This window comes from Amblyraja radiata, chromosome 26 (genome assembly GCF_010909765.2).
Source record: "Amblyraja radiata isolate CabotCenter1 chromosome 26, sAmbRad1.1.pri, whole genome shotgun sequence".
Classification (NCBI taxonomy): domain Eukaryota; kingdom Metazoa; phylum Chordata; class Chondrichthyes; order Rajiformes; family Rajidae; genus Amblyraja; species Amblyraja radiata.
Window position 1 is genome coordinate 8,392,504 of NC_045981.1, and position 18,328 is coordinate 8,410,831.

The 18,328-nt window shown below is 45.0% G+C and overlaps 1 protein-coding gene across 1 annotated transcript in view; it reads left to right on the forward strand.

Annotated features, from left to right (window-relative positions):
* Positions 1–18,019, forward strand: part of cacng5 (calcium voltage-gated channel auxiliary subunit gamma 5) — a 33,567-nt gene extending 15,548 nt beyond the window's left edge. Inside the window, exons 2-6 of the mRNA XM_033044140.1 lie at positions 7,274–7,481; positions 11,671–11,757; positions 12,852–12,992; positions 14,490–14,635; positions 17,014–18,019. Of these exons, the coding sequence (XP_032900031.1) occupies positions 7,274–7,481; positions 11,671–11,757; positions 12,852–12,992; positions 14,490–14,635; positions 17,014–17,271 (840 nt within the window). The 3' untranslated portion in view covers positions 17,272–18,019. The remainder of the gene's footprint in view (positions 1–7,273; positions 7,482–11,670; positions 11,758–12,851; positions 12,993–14,489; positions 14,636–17,013) is intronic.
* Positions 18,020–18,328: the final 309 nt, after the last annotated feature.

Genomic DNA, 18,328 nt, shown 5'->3' on the forward strand with positions numbered 1-18,328 from the left:
AGCAATCTTCCTGCATCTAGCCTGTCCAACCCCTTAAGAATTTTGTAAGTTTCTATAAGATCCCCTCTCAATCTCCTAAATTCTAGAGAGTATAAACCAAGTCTATCCAGTCTTTCTTCATAAGACAGTCCTGACATCCCAGGAATCAGTCTGGTGAACCTTCTCTGCACTCCCTCTATGGCAATAATGTCCTTCCTCAGATTTGGAGACCAAAACTGTACGCAATACTCCAGGTGTGGTCTCACCAAGACCCTGTACAACTGCAGTAGAACCTCCCTGCTCCTATACTCAAATCCTTTTGCTATGAAAGCTAACATACCATTCGCTTTCTTCACTGCCTGCTGCACCTGCATGCCCACTTTCAATGACTGGTGTACCATGACACCCAGGTCTCGCTGCATCTCCCCTTTTCCTAGTCGGCCACCATTTAGATAATAGTCTGCTTTCCTGTTTTTGCCACCAAAATGGATAACCTCACATTTATCCACATTATACTGCATCTGCCAAACATTTGCCCACTCACCCAGCCTATCCAAGTCACCTTGCAGTCTCCTAGCATCCTCCTCACAGCTAACACTGCCCCCCAGCTTCGTGTCATCCGCAAACTTGGAGATATTGCCTTCAATTCCCTCATCCAGATCATTAATATATATTGTAAATAGCTGGGGTCCCAGCACTGAGCCTTGCGGTACCCCACTAGTCACTGCCTGCCATTGTGAAAAGGACCCGTTTACTCCTACTCTTTGCTTCCTGTTTGCCAGCCAGTTCTCTATCCACATCAATACTGAACCCCCAATGCCGTGTGCTTTAAGTTTGTAAACTAATCTCTTATGTGGGACCTTGTCGAAAGCCTTCTGGAAGTCCAGATACACCACATCCACTGGTTCTCCGCTATCCACGCTACTAGTTACATCCTCGAAAAATTCTATAAGATTCGTCAGACATGATTTACCTTTTGTAAATCCATGCTGACTTTGTCCAATGATTTCACCACTTTCCAAATGTGCTGCTATCCCATCTTTAATAACTGACTAGCAGTTTCCCCACTACCGATGTTAGACTAACTGGTCTGTAATTCCCCGTTTTCTCTCTCCCTCCCTTCTTAAAAAGTGGGGTTACATTTGCTACCCGCCAATCCTCAGGAACTACTCCAGAATCTAAAGAGTTTTGAAAGATTATTACTAATGCATCCACTATTTCTGGAGCTACTTCCTCAAGTACTCTGGGATGCAGCCTATCTGGCCGTGGGGATTTATCGGCCTTTAATCCATTTAATTTACCCAACACCACTTCCCGGCTAACCTGGATTTCACTCAATTCCTCCAACTCCTTTGACCCGCGGTCCCCTGCTATTTCCGGCAGATTATTTATGTCTTCCTTAGTGAAGACGGAACCAAAGTAGTTATTCAATTGGTCCACCATATCCTTGTTCCCCATGATCAACTCACCCGTTTCTGACTGCAAGGGACCTACATTTGTTTTAACTAATCTCTTTCTTTTCACATATCTATAAAAACTTTTGCAGTCAGTTTTTATGTTCCCTGCCAGTTTTCTTTCATAATCTATTTTTCCTTTCCTAATTAAGCCCTTTGTCCTCCTCTGCTGGTCTCTGAATTTCTCCCAGTCCTCCGGTATGCTGCTTTTTCTGGCTAATTTGTACGCATCATCCTTCGCTTTGATACTATCCCTGATTTCCCTTGTTATCCACGGATGCACTACCTTCCCTGATTTATTCTTTTGCCAAACTGGGATGAACAATTTTTGTAGTTCATCCATGCAGCCTTTAAATGTCTTCCATTGCATATCCACCGTCAACCCTTTTAGAATTAATTGCCAGTCAATCTTGGCCAATTCACGTCTCATACCTCAAAGTTACCTTTCTTTAAGTTCAGAACCATTGTTTCTGAATTAACAATGTCACTCTCCATCCTAATGAAGAACTCAACCATATTATGGTCACTCTTGCCCAAGGGGGCACGTACAACAAGACTGCTAACTAACCCTTCCTCATTACTCAATACCCAGTCTAAAATAGCCTGCTCTCTCGTTGGTTCCTCTACATGTTGATTTAGATAACTATCCCGCATACATTCCAAAAAATCCTCTTCCTCAGCACCCCTGCCAATTTGATTCACCCAATCTATATGTAGATTGAAGTCACCCATTATAACGGTTTTGCCTTTGTCGCACGCATTTCTAATTTCCTGTTTGATACCATCTCCAACTTCACTACTACTGTTAGGTGGCCTGTACACAACACCCACCAGCGTTTTCTGCCCCTTAGTGTTTCGCAGCTCTACCCATACCGATTCCACATCCTGCAAACTAATGTCCTTCCTTTCCATTGCATTAATCTCCTCTCTAATCAGCAACGCTACCCCACCTCCTTTTCCTTTCTCTCTATCCCTCCTGAATATTGAATATCCCTGGATGTTCAGCTCCCAGCCTTGGTCACCCTGGAGCCATGTCTCCGTGATCCCAACTATATCATAGTCATTAATAGCTATCTGCACATTCAACTCATCCACCTTATTACGAATGCTCCTTGCATTGAGACACAAAGCCTTCAGGCTTGTTTTTACAACACTCTTACCCCTTATACAATTTTGTTGAAAAGTGGCCCTTTTTGATTTTTGCCCTGGATTTTCCGGCCTGCCACTTTTACTTTTCACCTTGCTACCTATTGCTTCTACCCTCATTTTACACCCCTCTGTCTCTACGCTCACACATTTAAGAAACCCTTTCCCTTTAACTCCATCCTCCACTAGCCCATTCGACACCCCACCCCCCTTATTCAGTTTAAAACCACCCGTGTAACAGTGGCAAACCTGCCTGCCAGAATGCTGGTCCCACACCTGTTAAGATGCAATCCGTCCCTTTTGTACAGTTCCCCCTTACCCCAAAACAGATCCCAGTGATCTAAGAATCTAAATCCCTGCCCCGTGCACCAGTTCCTCAGCCACACGTTCAGGTCCCGTATCTCCCTGTTCCTGCTCTCGCCAGCACGAGGAACTGGAAGCAAACCGGAGATAACAACCCTGGAGGTCCTGCTTTTCAGCATTTTTCCGAGCTCTCCAAAGTCACGCTGCAGAATATTCATCCCCTTCTTTCCGACATCGTTTGTGCCGACATGCACTACCACTTCCGGATGTTCACCTTCGCCCTTGAGGATTTTCTGCACTCTGTCCGTGACATCCTGGAACCTGGCACCAGGAAGGCAGCACACCATCCTCGCATCCCGTCTGTTGCCGCAGAAACCCCTGTCCGTACCTCTCACAATGGAGTCTCCTACTACAATGGCGTTGCCTGCCTTAGGCCTTTTTGGTTTTGGCTCAACAGCCCTATTCGCATCACAAGCCAGTCCGCCGCCCAGTGTAAACACCTCTTCTGTCCCGACGGCTTCTAAGTGGGTGAACCTGTTCACAAGAGGTACAACCCCCGGGGACGTTGGCATTCCATGCTTCCCTCCCATTCTCACTGTCTCCCACCTTCTCTCTTCCAGTACCTTAGGTGTAACAATCGTACTGTAGGACTTGTCGAGGAACGACTCCGTTTCTCGGACGAACCGGAGGTCATTAAAGATGGGATAGCAGCACATTTGGAAAGTGGTGAAATCATTGGACAAAGTCAGCATGGATTTACAAAAGGTAAATCATGTCTGACGAATCTTATAGAATTTTTCGAGGATGTAACTAGTAGCGTGGATAGGGGAGAACCAGTGGATGTGGTGTATCTGGACTTCCAGAAGGCTTTCGACAAGGTCCCACATAAGAGATTAGTTTACAAACTTAAAGCACACGGCATTGGGGGTTCAGTATTGATGTGGATAGAGAACTGGCTGGCAAACAGGAAGCAAAGAGTAGGAGTAAACGGGTCCTTTTCACAATGGCAGGCAGTGACTAGTGGGGTACCGCAAGGCTCAGTGCTGGGACCCCAGCTATTTACAATATATATTAATGATCTGGATGAGGGAATTGAAGGCAATATCTCCAAGTTTGCGGATGACACGAAGCTGGGGGGCAGTGTTAGCTGTGAGGAGGATGCTAGGAGACTGCAAGGTGACTTGGATAGGCTGGGTGAGTGGGCAAATGTTTGGCAGATGCAGTATAATGTGGATAAATGTGAGGTTATCCATTTTGGTGGCAAAAACAGGAAAGCAGACTATTATCTAAATGGTGGCCGACTAGGAAAAGGGGAGATGCAGCGAGACCTGGGTGTCATGGTACACCAGTCATTGAAAGTGGGCATGCAGGTGCAGCAGGCAGTGAAGAAAGCGAATGGTATGTTAGCTTTCATAGCAAAAGGATTTGAGTATAGGAGCAGGGAGGTTCTACTGCAGTTGTACAGGGTCTTGGTGAGACCACACCTGGAGTATTGCGTACAGTTTTGGTCTCCAAATCTGAGGAAGGACATTATTGCCATAGAGGGAGTGCAGAGAAGGTTCACCAGACTGATTCCTGGGATGTCAGGACTGTCTTATGAAGAAAGACTGGATAGACTTGGTTTATACTCTCTAGAATTTAGGAGATTGAGAGGGGATCTTATAGAAACTTACAAAATTCTTAAGGGGTTGGACAGGCTAGATGCAGGAAGATTGCTCCCGATGTTGGGGAAGTCCAGGACAAGGGGTCACAGCTTAAGGATAAGGGGGAAATCCTTTAAGACCGAGATGAGAAGAACTTTTTTCACACAGAGAGTGGTGAATCTCTGGAACTCCCTGCCACAGAGGGTAGTCGAGGCCAGTTCATTGGCTATATTTAAGAGGGAGTTAGATGTGGCCCTTGTGGCTAAGGGGATCAGAGGGTATGGAGAGAAGGCAGGTACGGGATACTGAGTTGGATGATCAGCCATGATCATATTGAATGGCGGTGCAGGCTCGAAGGGCCGAATGGCCTACTCCTGCACCTAATTTCTATGTTTCTATGTTTCTATGTCATCCACTTGCTTCTCCAGTTCCCCAACACGGCCCTTCAGGAGCTCTACCTGGATGCACTTTTCGCATTTGTAGCAGCCAGAGGCACCAGCGGTGTCCTTGACCTCCCACATACTGCAAGCATCACACTGAATCAGCTTGCCTGACATCTCCTTCTTTCGTCTCTCCCTCTGCAGTGTTTTGCGTAGTCTCCTCTCCTCAGCCTCCTCGCCGAATACTCTCGAGCCAAAGACTCACACTTTTCAAACAGGGCACTTCACTCACAAGGCCGCTCATTCACTGCCACTCCCTAAGAGCAGTCTTACTTAAATTGACTGATAAATGGCCTGATTTACCAATTTACAAACTTCTCTCCTCCCACTTGGGCTAGAGCCAATCAGTCGTATCTCTTGCTAATCTCCTTCTGCTGCTGCTGTTGTTGCTCCCAAAGCTACAGCAGTTCTGAGTCACGTCTCCTTCGCGCTGGAGAAAAAGTTCCCTGTCTGTCCCATCTCTCCTTATAACTGGAGTGGTCTTGACTGCAGCTTCTTCTCATAGATCACTTGTCTTTAGCTAGGAGTGAATCGTTTCCCAGTGTTGGCTGTGGAAATGCTTTGGTTTTGATTGGAGCTAGCTGCATCAAATTAAAAATTAAGGCAGTAAATCCAATTTGTGTGCTTTATTTAAACCATCTAGAAATCTTGGATTGTAATCGTTCTCATCCATTCCCAGAAAGGATGGCCATCCATACAATGTCTGAACATGAAATTGAGTTTGAAAGCATCCGCGATGGTGGCGAGGGTTTTTGGATATTTCAGAATGACTCGTTGCGGGGGCATCGCCCCAGAGTGGCGAGTTCCATCCTTCCATCATCTCTAGCACAGCATTGAGCGGAGGATGTGCTGTGCCTGAAGCACGTGTCCTCCTCAGCTGCCTCACGCCCGCGCCACACATCTGCGGGATTATTTAATGATGTATCTCGCTTCACGAGTCACGCCATGAGCATTGAGTGGACCCGGGAGCTGCGCCAACCTCATTAGGTTATTTCCGGATGAAGCGAATAGTCCATCGTCACCCACTGTTCAAAGAACAGCAGGATTCAGCAAAAAGAAACGGCAGCAGGCAGAGATGAAACGACTCTGATTTGGTGACTCACAACTCACTGATGCAACTCTTTTGTGTTGCCCCACCGCTTCTGATTCTGGGGGCGGTGGGTCTACCAGCTTTTCTGATAAATGTCTCCACAGGCTGGTGCGATATTAGCGTAGCTCCAGCGTTAGTGACTCTCTCATCAGTCATTATTTGACAAAAGCAAACAACAGCACACTGTGTCTATTCCTAAAGGCAACACCTCTGACCGTGCAGTACACCCTCAGCACTGCACTCGACTGTCAGCCTAGGTAACGGCTTGAAGTCTCTACATCTGTAACCCTCTTTCGTAGAAGTACGGTTAATGTGCCATTATTTTACAAAACATACCAATGTTTTAATGTCATCATATCCCTTTCTGATGTTATCTCTATTTGGGGAAGTCGAATTTGAGACATTGGCTCATTTAGCATGTGAACTAAAGGGCCTATCCCACATTGGCGATTTTTTCGGCGACTGCCGGCGACTGTCATAGTCGTAGCAGGTCGCCGAAAAACCGACGACTGGACCCCCCCTTTGCCAATGTCCACGACAAGCTACAACAACCTACCACCTAGTCGATGTCAAGCTACGGCAAGCTACCGACAACCGGTGACCCATTAGGACGTCCACCTACGACCGCAACAAGCTACGACCCTGTCGGCGACAACTGAAGACAACATAAGACAATTCAGTCGCCGGTACCTGTCGCCGGTTGACGTAGGTAGTCGCCAATGGAATTCACAGAAGTCAGCACCGCCGACAACCTACGTCAGGAGAAGTCAACCCATCTCACTGACGTCAAGCCCACTGTCGCCGTAAAATGTTGAACATTTCAAAATCCAGCGGCGACCAGAAAAACGCTACGACTCTTTGGGCGACTGAGGAGAAGATTCACGAACAAGCAGGCCACTGTATTCGCCTGTATTCGCCTAAAAAAGTCGCCCTTAACACACTTAAAGCATTGTCGAAGGGGGGTCTGCTAAGAGATTTCCAACGATGCAGTCTTTAATAATTTGAAGGTTTAAATCCTATTGCTATCATAACCTTGGAAAAAAAAGTCACAGACATCTGAAAAATAAAATAGTGAAAACACTAATTTTTATGCACTGGAATTTGGAAAGGGTTGTTTAATTGGACAGGGTGGTTGGAGGTAGCAATTCTACAAAGGACAATGGATTTGTTTGATTAATTTGTATGTTCTGACCTGCAGAGCTTCTCCCTTTGTTTCAGATGTTGTGTGGAATGACGTCGTGTGGCAGGAAAGCTCTGACTCTTCTGAGCAGCGTGTTTGCTGTGTGCGGCTTAGGTCTGCTCGGAGTAGCGGTTAGCACGGACTACTGGTTATATCTGGAGGAAGGGGCCTTTTCCCCCCTAAACATGACGACAGAAGTCAAGATGTCTCTGCACTCTGGCCTGTGGAGAGTCTGTTTCTTGGCAGGTATGGTCCATGTCCTAGTTCTGGTTTTATTGTTTGTGAGTTATTAAGACCGCAACTCAAAGGGGGAAAGTGGTATGTCGGTTGCCCAACCCGAAAATATCCTGAGTCGAGTTTAGAGATACAGCATGGAAACAGGCCCTTCAGCCCAGTGTGTCTACGCAGGCCATCAATCACCCATTCACACTAGTTCTCCTGCGTTAGCATCTGCTCCCGACACATTGGGTGGAAATTTACCAAATGAACTGCAAACCCACATGCCTTTGGGATGTGGAGGAAATCGGAGCGCCTAAAGGTCAGGGGGAGAACGTTTGCACGTTCTCCCCCTGACCATTAGGCGCTCCGATTTCCTCCACATCCCAGGTCAGGATTGAACCCGGGGCTCTGGTGCTGTAAGGCAGCTGCTCCCCTAGCTGAACCATTGTGCCACTGCGTGAATTTCCGACAATTTCTGTTTTCATTTAATGCTGTTTACAAGAATGCTGAGAATATGGTCTTGGCTGCTTAACCAGTCCCTAGACTGTGGAACAGCATCCCTCTTCCCATCAGAATTGCCCCCTCCATCGACTCTTTTAAGTCGAGACTTAAAACTCATCTTTACTCTCAAGCCTTTCTTGACGTCCTCTGAGGGAGGGCTATATGTATGTATTTATGTATGTACTTAATCTGTGAACAAATGTTGTATAACGTTAGTACCTCCACCAATGTAAAGCACTTTGGTCAACGAGAGTTGTTATTTAAATGTGCTATATACAATACAATACAATACAATACAATATTTATTGTCATTTGAGCCTCTGAGGCTCAAACAAAATTCCGTTTCCACAGCCATACAAACAAAGACAATTTCTAGACATACACACAATTTAATTCACACAAACATCCATCACAGTGAACCCACTGTGATGGAAGGCAAAGTCTTTTCTCTCCCCTGTTCTCCATGTCTCTCCCGATGTCCAAGCCCCAGGCGGGCGATGATAAGTCCCACGGCCATTTTAGGCCGTGCCAGGCGATTTACAGCCCCGCTCCCGGTCTAAAAGTCACAATGTTGGAGCCCCCGGTGGGCGCTGTAATGTCCCACGGCCATGAAGCCGCGCCGGGCGATGTACGTCCCCACTCCGGGTCGTTCCAACACGGGCTGGAGAAGTCGCGTTGCGGGAGCTCCGGGATGCGGTCTCCTCAACCGGACCCGCGAGCTCCCGATGTCCCAGTCCACCGGGCCTACGGCTGCGTTGCTGGAGCCTCCGAGCCCCAGGAGTCGAGTCGCAGCAGCGAGTCACCACCGCTCCCCACGCTCCGAGGCCGGCCAGCCCCACGATGGTGAGTAGTCCGCAGCTCCGCAGCTCCGCAGTCTCCCGAGCCCCCGGGTCGTTCAGGTTGGAGGTCGCTCCACGGTGCTAGGCCCCAACGACAACGGAGACCCGACAGGGAAAAGGTCGGGTCTCCCGTACAGGGAAGAGATTTTAAACGGGTTCCCCCTTCCTCCCCGCCCCCCACATATACACATTTAAAACCAGTATTAAAAAACACCAACACTACATTTAACTAGACACAAAATAAAAAAAAGACAGGCTGTAGGGGCCGCTGCAACGGGTGAGTCGCGCCGCCGTCTCATATAAATAAAAGTGAATTAAATGAGTAGATTATAAGACCTGATTACTGATTTAAATCTTGCAAGGCAGCAGTTTGCTTCCTGACTATCCATGACTGCACTCTGAGGTCCCAGCTGAGTTGGACCATACCAAATGATACTGATGTAACCAAAAGCAAAATTCATATTTTAAAATTTTAAAGCAAAATTCATATTTAAAAACTTGGGCAGTTTACACCCCAGCAGAATGAACATTGACTTGCTTTCTCCCTCCTTCCCCTCCCCTGCCCAGCTCTCCCACAGCCTACTGTCTCCACCTCTTCTTGTCTTCTTCCCGTCTCCCCCCCCCACCTCCACAGAAGGGTCTCGACCCGAAACGTCACCTATTCCTTCGCTCCATAGATGCTGCCTCACCAGCTGAGTTTCTCCAGCATTTTTGTCTACCTTCGATTTTTCCAGCATCTGCAGTTCCTTCTTAAATATCAATATTGTATCTGCCTCAATCATCAACTCTAGAAAGCGTTCCAGACACCCACCAGCCTCCGTGTAATTAAAGAAAGTATGCCCCACACATCTCCTTTAATCTTTGCCCCTTTCACCTTAAAGTTATAGACAATAGACAATAGGTGCAGGAGTACGCCATTCGGCCCTTCGAGCCAGCACCGCCATTCAATGTGATCATGGCTGATCATCCCCAATCAGTACCCCGTTCCTGCCTTCTCCCCAAAACCCCTGTCTCCGCTATCTTTAAGAGCCCTATCTAGCTCTCTCTTGAAAGTATCCAGAGAACCGGCCTCCACCACCCGAGGCAGAGAATTCCACAACTCTCTGTGAAAAAAAGCGTTTCCTTGTCTCCGTTCTAAATCTCCGTTATGCCCTCTAGTAGTCAAATCATGAGAGTTTATTGTCATATGTCCCAGATAGGACAATGAAATTTTTCCTTTGCTTCAGCACAATATAGTAGGCATGAGTACAGAACAGATCAGTGAGTCCATATACCATTATATAAATATATACACACATCAATAAATAAGCAGATAACGTGCAAATAAACAGATAATGGGCTATTAATGTTCAGAGTTTTGTTTGAGTTGAGTTCAATAGCCTGATGGCTGTGGGGAAGTAGCTATTCCTGAACCTGGACGTTGCAGTCTTCGGGCTCCTGCACCTTCTGCCTGAAGGTAGCGGGGAGATGAGTGTGTGGCCAGGATGGTGTGGGTCCTTGATGATGCTGCCAGCCTTATTTGAGGCAGCGACTGCGATAGATCCCCTCGATGAAAGGGAGGTCAGAGCCGACGATGGACTGGGCAGTGTTAACTACTTTTTGTAGTCTTTTCCGCTCCTGGGCGCTCAAGTTGCCAAACCAAGTCATGACTGTCTACCCTAATTATGCCGCTCATAATTTTATATATTTGTTATTTTGGATCTCCCTGCCACCAGAGAAAACAATCTAAATCTGTCCACCAACTCCTGTAGCTAATACCCCTAATCTAGGCTTCATTCTGATAAAAACTTTAGTTAAATTTCTGCATGAATGTGGCAAACTCTGTTAATTTGCTATCTCATTATTTTTGAAATCCCAATTGTTTTGCAGTTGGTGGGTGGTGCTTCCCGCTCCCTTTAAACTCAGCCGGGTTCTTGCTTCCAGCACGCTCTTTAAATGAGGCAAGGGAGAGGGGAGACATAAGGGACTGCAGATGCTGAAATCTGGAGGAAATAATAAACTGTGAAGAACTTAGCATCAGTGGTGGCAAAGGAGTGGATATTTTGTTTTGGAATGACAAACTCCTATTCAGATACAATGGACAATAGACAATAGACAATAGGTGCAGGAGCAGGCCATTCGGCCCTTCGTGCCAGCACCGCCATTCAATGTGATCATGGCTGATCATCCCCACTGATATACTGCTAATAAGTTAGAAATGTTTCGCTTGGGCAGATTACAGCCCAGCCGTATGAATATTGATTTCTCTAACTTCAAGCAACCCCGGCATTCCCTCTCTCCATCCCTTCCCCCACCCAAGTCACACCAGCTTCTCGTTTTCACTTAACAAACAGCTAGCAATGGCCTGTTTCCTTTATCATTGTTACTTTTTGCATATCTTTAATTAATTGTTCTTTATCTCTCAGCATCATCGTCTAAATCTTGCATTTCCCTTTCCCCTGACTAGTCTGAAGAAGGGTCTCGACCCGAAACGTCACCCATTCTTTCTCTACGGAGATGCTGCCTGTCCAGCTGAGTTCCTCGAGCATTTTGTTTTTATCTTTAAGACTTTCCTAATATGTGATTGCCCAATAAAATTGTAATATCTATCTCAACGTGGTCTGACAATGTGAACATAGTAGTGTGTCTTTTAATGAAGAAGTTATTGTGGTAACTACAAAAGCCTTATTTTTACCAAAGTAACATTCTTGGCTGGATAACATACTCTATATGTGGTGGGCTTTCACTGAATCTGTGACATGATCAGCCCTTTGTCTCGGGTGAATGTGCCTCTGGGACAGCCATCTGAAAGGTTTGCTAATGATCTTCGATGCAAGTTCTCCTCCTGCTGACATGTGATGAATGAGTTTTTAACCGCCTGCTGCTTGTATCTTCAGGAAAGGAGCGTGGGCATTGCTTTACCATCGAGTACGTGATGCCGATGAATATACAGCTGACCTCGGAGTCTACCATCAGTATTTTAAGTTAGTATTCATACTGCCTCTAATCAGCTTCAATGTTTAAATGCCTGGAGCCATTTTAAACGACACAGTTAGCCAAACCAGACATGCTGGTATTTATTGCACGCAAACCTCCTCCCACCTCTCTCCATCCGACCCTTTTCGTATGTCCTGTTTTGTAACTGTCCATTACAAAGTATTAGGTGAACCACAAAGCTTTTATTAAAACGTATGCAGAGAGAATAATACATACTACTGCACTCGCATCATCTTGCAGACTGCCGAGTTTGGGACAAGCAGGGCTGTTATCAGTAACTGCATTCATAATACAAGATACAAGATACATTTATTTGTCACATGTGCCAATTGGCACAGTGATATATGATCACCATACAGCCATACAATAAAAATAAAGAACACAACACACGATAGTTCAACATCTTCTTCTTCTTGCAGATGACATGCACAACCTAAAGTTGTGGGACAACTTGTTCTATTTGATCTTATTTGATTGTGAATGCCAGGTTGATTGCATTCGTTGAAACAGGACGGACCACGTGAAGGTTGCAATCTCCCACCCCAAGTTCAACATAAAACACCCCGACACATTCCTTACTCAAGTCCCGAACTGGATTACAAAGCATGGTGGAATGTGTATAATGCATAGTATATGTGGTGAAGGTTATATTGACAGAGATGAATATGGTTAATCTACATGTCCTTCTTCCCGTTTCCCCAGATTAACTAAGGCACACTTTAATACATCCATGGTATCTGCCTCAGATACTTCATATGTTCAAAAATACTTTATTGCTGCTCTCTATAAAATTTAAAAACTTCATAAAGATTGGTTTGAAGTGCAGTAACAGCAGGGGTGTCAGAATGATTATGATATATTCAAATCATTTGTTATGTATTCAAATCATTTGTTATGTCGCTCTTCCAGGGAGATGCTAAATGCATTTCGTTGTCTCTATACTGTACACTGACAATGACAATTAAAATTGAATCTGAATCTGAATCTGAGAAGAAGAACGATGAGATGTGGGATGTGCGGTAGAGGTGGGGTTCTTTCATTCTTGTGCTTATTGATTGCTCAGATCTTTCTCCTTCCACAGAAATGATCCGATCATCCACCCCTTTCCCACTGGTCAGCCTGTTTTTCATGTTCATTGGCTTTGTGCTGAATAACATTGGACACATCAGACCTCACAGGACCATCTTGGCATTTGTGTCGGGGATCTTCTTTATACTTTCAGGTAATGACAAAACAAACAAACAAGCCACATATCTATTGGATTGCATCTCATTTTCAGTGTGTCAGTATTACCCTAGTTTTCTTTAGTCAATTCTGGAATCTGAGGCCTATTCAGACAGTATTTAATTGCGTGCTGTTTGTAGCTTCAGGAATGGCACAAACATGCAGTAGTGATTTATCATAATCATTCTGTGTTTGCCCCGATGGGAAACATTGTCTATCCATGTCCTCCAGAGATGCCGCCTGACGACTGAGTTCCTCCAGCACTTTGTGCTGTATGTAAGATTCCAACATCTGCAGTTCCTCGTGTTCCTCCTTAATAGTGACCTTGAAACACGGAAACTAAAAAAGCCCAACATATGAAAAATTCTGCATGCTCTCTATCTCCAGCAAACAAACTCCTCTTGTATCTGCCCAGTCTGTCCTGAAATCCATCCCAAGTGCCAATGTGCAACAATGCCTCTTGCGATTTGCTTTGAGTTTCTTCTTTTCTTGAGTGTGCAGGTAAGGCTGGCATTTAATGTTCACCCTGACTCTCCCCTGAACTGAGGAACCAGTTATGAGACAAACACATCAGTAAGTCTAGGGTCACACAAAATTGCTGGAGAAACTCAGCGGGTGCAGCAGCATCTATGGAGCGAAGGAAATAGGCGACGTTTCGGGCCGAAACCCGCCTATTTCCTTCGCTCCATAGATGCTGCTGCACCCGCTGAGTTTCTCCAGCAATTTTGTGTACCTTCGATCTTCTAGCATCTGCAGTTCCTTCTTGAACAGTAAGTCTAGGGTCATTTGGACGTCAGGCTGGGCATGAACCACTGACTTCATTGCCTGCGGGCAATGAATCGGTCATTCAGACACAATGTTTGCAGTATTCCAGTAGATCCATGACCACCAATACTGACACAAGATCTTTATTTTAATTTATTTTATTAGTTGCATTTAAATTCCCAAAACTGAGAAAGGTATATCTCCATCTTTTCTTTTCTTATTTCTTTTCTTTTCTTCTGCACTGCTTTGGTAGCTTAGGGGCCTTTTTCCTGCTCTTTTCTATTTTATTTCTTTTTTCTTCATTCTCTTCTTTCTTCTGTCTTTGTTTTTCCTTTTTTTTTACTTTTTTCTTTTTTTAAAATTTAGGTTATGATGTTAAAAATTAAGCTATACAATAATTGTATAATTGTTATGCCGATCGTCTTATCCTTGTACAATTGCTTCTAATTAAAAAAATAATAATAATAATTCCCAAAACTATCACAGTACAATTTGAATTCATGCCATGGGATCAAGACACCAGATAATAGCCACTAATGCATATTTTGAAGGTAGACAAAAATGCTGGAGAAACTCGATATCTATTCTGCCTTCTCCAGCATTTTTGTCTGCCTTCGATTTTTCCAGCATCATTCTTAAACAATGCATATTTTGATGTTCTTTAACCGTTACCACATGTTGAACAATAATTTTAATTGCAACTTCACATCTGTGTTTTACTGGCGAACAGGATTGTCGCTGGTTGTCGGGCTGGTGCTCTACATATCCAACATCAACGATGAGATTTTGAACAGAACTCCAGACTCAGAAAGCTATTTCCACTACAAGTATGGATGGTCCTTTGCCTTTTCAGCGATATCCTTCCTCCTGACTGAGGTAATTCTAGTCATTCAGACAAGGTTTGCTCGTATCTAGCCAAATTCAATCAATCAATCAATCAAGTTTTATTCATCACTTGCAAATAAGTGCAAGTGAAATGAATTTACCAGCAGCAGTGCAATAAAAAAGAACACACAATACACAATAAAAAATTTACACAAACATCCACTGCAACATTCATCACTGTGGTGGAAGGCACAAAATTTGGCCAGTCCTCCTCCATTTTCCCCCGTGGTTAGGACCTCAACTGCGGGCGTCCAGATGTACAGACAAGGTAAGTCCAGGTAAGTCCTGAATCCAAGATCAATAAAGAATTACTTCAGGTTCCAGAAAATCAGTGTGACCCAATTGGCCACAATCAATTAAACCCATACCGTGTTGTAAGTTGTGAGGTGTCATTGAACTGAATGTTACACCGAGGCATCTACTGAGTGTAGATAGATCTGTCTTTTTGCATAACTTTCATTCATTTATTGTATGTACCTTTTCATATCTCTCGGTTCCCTCTCCCCCGACTCTCAGTTTGAAGAAGGGTCTTCACCTGAAACGTCATCTATTCCTTTTCTCCAGAGATGCTGCCTGACACACTGAGTTACTCCAGCTTTTTGTGTCTATCTTCGGTGTAAACCAGCATCTGCGTGTTCCTTCCTACATAGAAAATAGGTGCAGGAGTAGGCCATTCGGCCCTTCGAGCCAGCACCACCATTCAATACGATCATGGCTGATCATTCAAGATCAGTACCCCGTTTTGGCTTTTTCCCGTGATTCCGTTAGCCCTAAGAGCTAAATCTAACTCTCTCTTGAAAACACCCAGTGAATTGGCCTCCACTGCCTTCTGTGGCAGAGAATTGCACAGATTCACAACTCTCTGGGTGATAAGATATCTACACACCTACTAAGTGTATTTTGCTCACAAGGTGAAAGCAATGAAAGGAGAATCTGTTGGAAACATTCAACAGGTCAAGTCGCATCTGTGGAAAGAGAAACAGTGTTTCATATCTGGGAACCTTCGTCAGGACTGACAATTCTTCAGCTACCCATTGATCCAATATTTCACTTTTGCTCATTCATGAATCGCAATTACATGGTGAATGTTAGGAGTAATTTGGGGATAAGGTGTGGGGGGAAAAAGACGGCTTCTGATTCGCTGGACTGCAAACCTACACTGCATTGTGCACTAAGTTTTATCACTGAAATATCTATTTGAAACTAGAGTTACTACTTCTTTTAGAATGTATTAAATCTCTGCATATTTCCAGTCTCAGTGCAATAGTCAGTCACAGAAAGCAACCATATCTGTCATGCAAGGTTACCGGGTCATTGTGACTAGTTCAAGTTGATCAGTGGGATTTTTAGGCAATTCATGAAAGAGAGCCTGTAGGGAAATGACTGCAGTAATAAGCTGCAAGTCTACGCAGCCCTTGGGCAGAACTTACATGGTAAAGCGAGCACGGCCTTTGATGGCTCTGGGGCTGTAATCGCTGGAGTTTAGAAGGATGAGAGGAGATCTCATCAAAACCTACCAAATAATGAAAAGCCTACATAGTGGATATGGAGAGGATGTTTCCAGTTACGGGAGAGTCAAGGACCAGAGGGCACAGCCTCAGAATAAGATGTACCTTTAGAAGAAAGATGAGGAGGTATTTCTTTAGCCAGAGGGTGGTGAATCTGTGGAGTTCATTGCCACAGACCACCAAGTCAAATGGTATTTTAAAAGCACAGATTGAAAGTTTCTTGATCTGTAAGGGCGTCAAAGATTATGGGGGAAGGCAGTATAGGGGTTGAGAGCGAATTGATGGAGCAAACTTGATGGGCTGGATGGCCTAATTCTTCTATGTCTTATGAACTTATGATTATCATATCCAAAACCAGGGTCAAAATGTTAAAAACAGAACCCTGGATTCAGATGCCTATTGTGCTTGTTCCAAGTTTTACAAAGAGCTGTCCAAAGAGCTCCCACACCCCTGCTCCACATGCACAGTTTCTTTTTCAAGTGAATATCCAAAACCATTTTGAAAATTGCTGATGCATCCTGATGCAGATTGCACAACTGCCCCTCATTCTGCACCAAGTTTACAATTTCATATCAGAGACATTGGTACCATTGAAAATAAACCATTTTTGTGTCCGTATTCAACAGCTGCACAACAACCTTCTATGCCCAGCATTTTACCCCCAAGAAAATGGGCCTAGTTCAACAGGCTTAGATCAACAACTAGCCTCTTGCCAGATGGGACTGAGTTGGATGATAGGGTGGGAGCGAGGCAGTAAAATGTTGTGGATGTCGGGACCAAGGGAGGGAACTGTTGAATTTCTCAGTGCGCATACCATTATCAGGCAGAAATTCACAGTGCATTGAACTTGGTATCTTACAGAGTGCTGGAGTAATGTCCGTCTACCTTTTTATGAAGCGATACACTGCCGAAGAGATCTACAGACCTCGCCAAAGCTTCTACAGACCAAGGTTGAGCAACTGCTCTGACTACTCCGGCCAATTCCTCCACCCAGAAGCCTGGCCTCGTGGGCGCAGTCCCTCTGATATTTCCAGTGAAGCTTCCCTCCAGATGAATGCCAGCTACCCGGCCCTTCTCAAATGCCCAGATTATGACCAGATGTCCTCCTCGCCCTGCTGAGTACATGCCCACCACAGTGATTTGCCACCAAGCTGCTAAGATGCCCTGGATCACAACTTAACAACTTCAGGACAACCTTAACACAAGCCATCAGCTGGGGCATGGGTTTGAGAGCCTGCGTATTTGCAAAGCATGGACTACCAGCTGACTGGGATGGGGGGCAGGGGAAAGGGAGACCAGGAACAGAAACAAAGATATCATGTTGTATTATTTTGTAACAATGTGTGATTTTGTAATGCATTCATCGACTTAAATATTGTGGACTATATAATACAAAGAATCATTGGAAAGTTTGTAAGATTTATACTATTCATATGAAATCAAGCTAATTTATTTTCTGCATAGCATTGTAATGCAGTTATTAGTGCAATGTTTTTAGAAATGATCATGTCCCCCATAATTTAATCTTCAAAATATGATTGACTTGCTGGCATGATGGGAGACTGAACCTGAACATTAGAGCTCTACTGACAGGGATTGATGCACTGCAGAACTTCTTGACCACGATGGGTCATGGGGATGTGGAACTTGTTTCCTCCAAAGACCTGTTGAGGCAAGGGGGGACAATTGAAAAATTCCAACCTGAAGATTGGCAGGTTTTAATGATATGGGTTTTAGTAATTATAGAACCAAGGTGGGTAGATGGAAATATGAGGTTGACAAAAGTGCTGGAGAAACTCAGCGGGTGAGGCAGCAGCATCTATGGAGCGAAGGAAATAGGCAACGTTTTGGGCCGAAACCCTTCTTCAGACTGACGTAGGGTGGGTGGGGTGGGGGTGGGGGGGTGGGGGGGGTGGGGTGGGGGGGTGGGGGGGGGGGGGGGGAGAAGAAAGGAGAAAGGAGAAAGGAGAAAGGAGGAGCCAGAGGGCTGAGAAGGGGAGGAGACAGCAAGGGCTACCGGAAATTGGAGAAGTCAATAGTCAATGTTATGCCGCTAGGGTGCAAACTGCCCAAGCGGAATATGAGGTGCTGCTCCTCCAATTTCCAGTGGTGCTCACTCTGGCCATGGAGGAGGCCCAGGACAGAAAGGTCGGATTCGGAATGGGAGAGGTAGTTG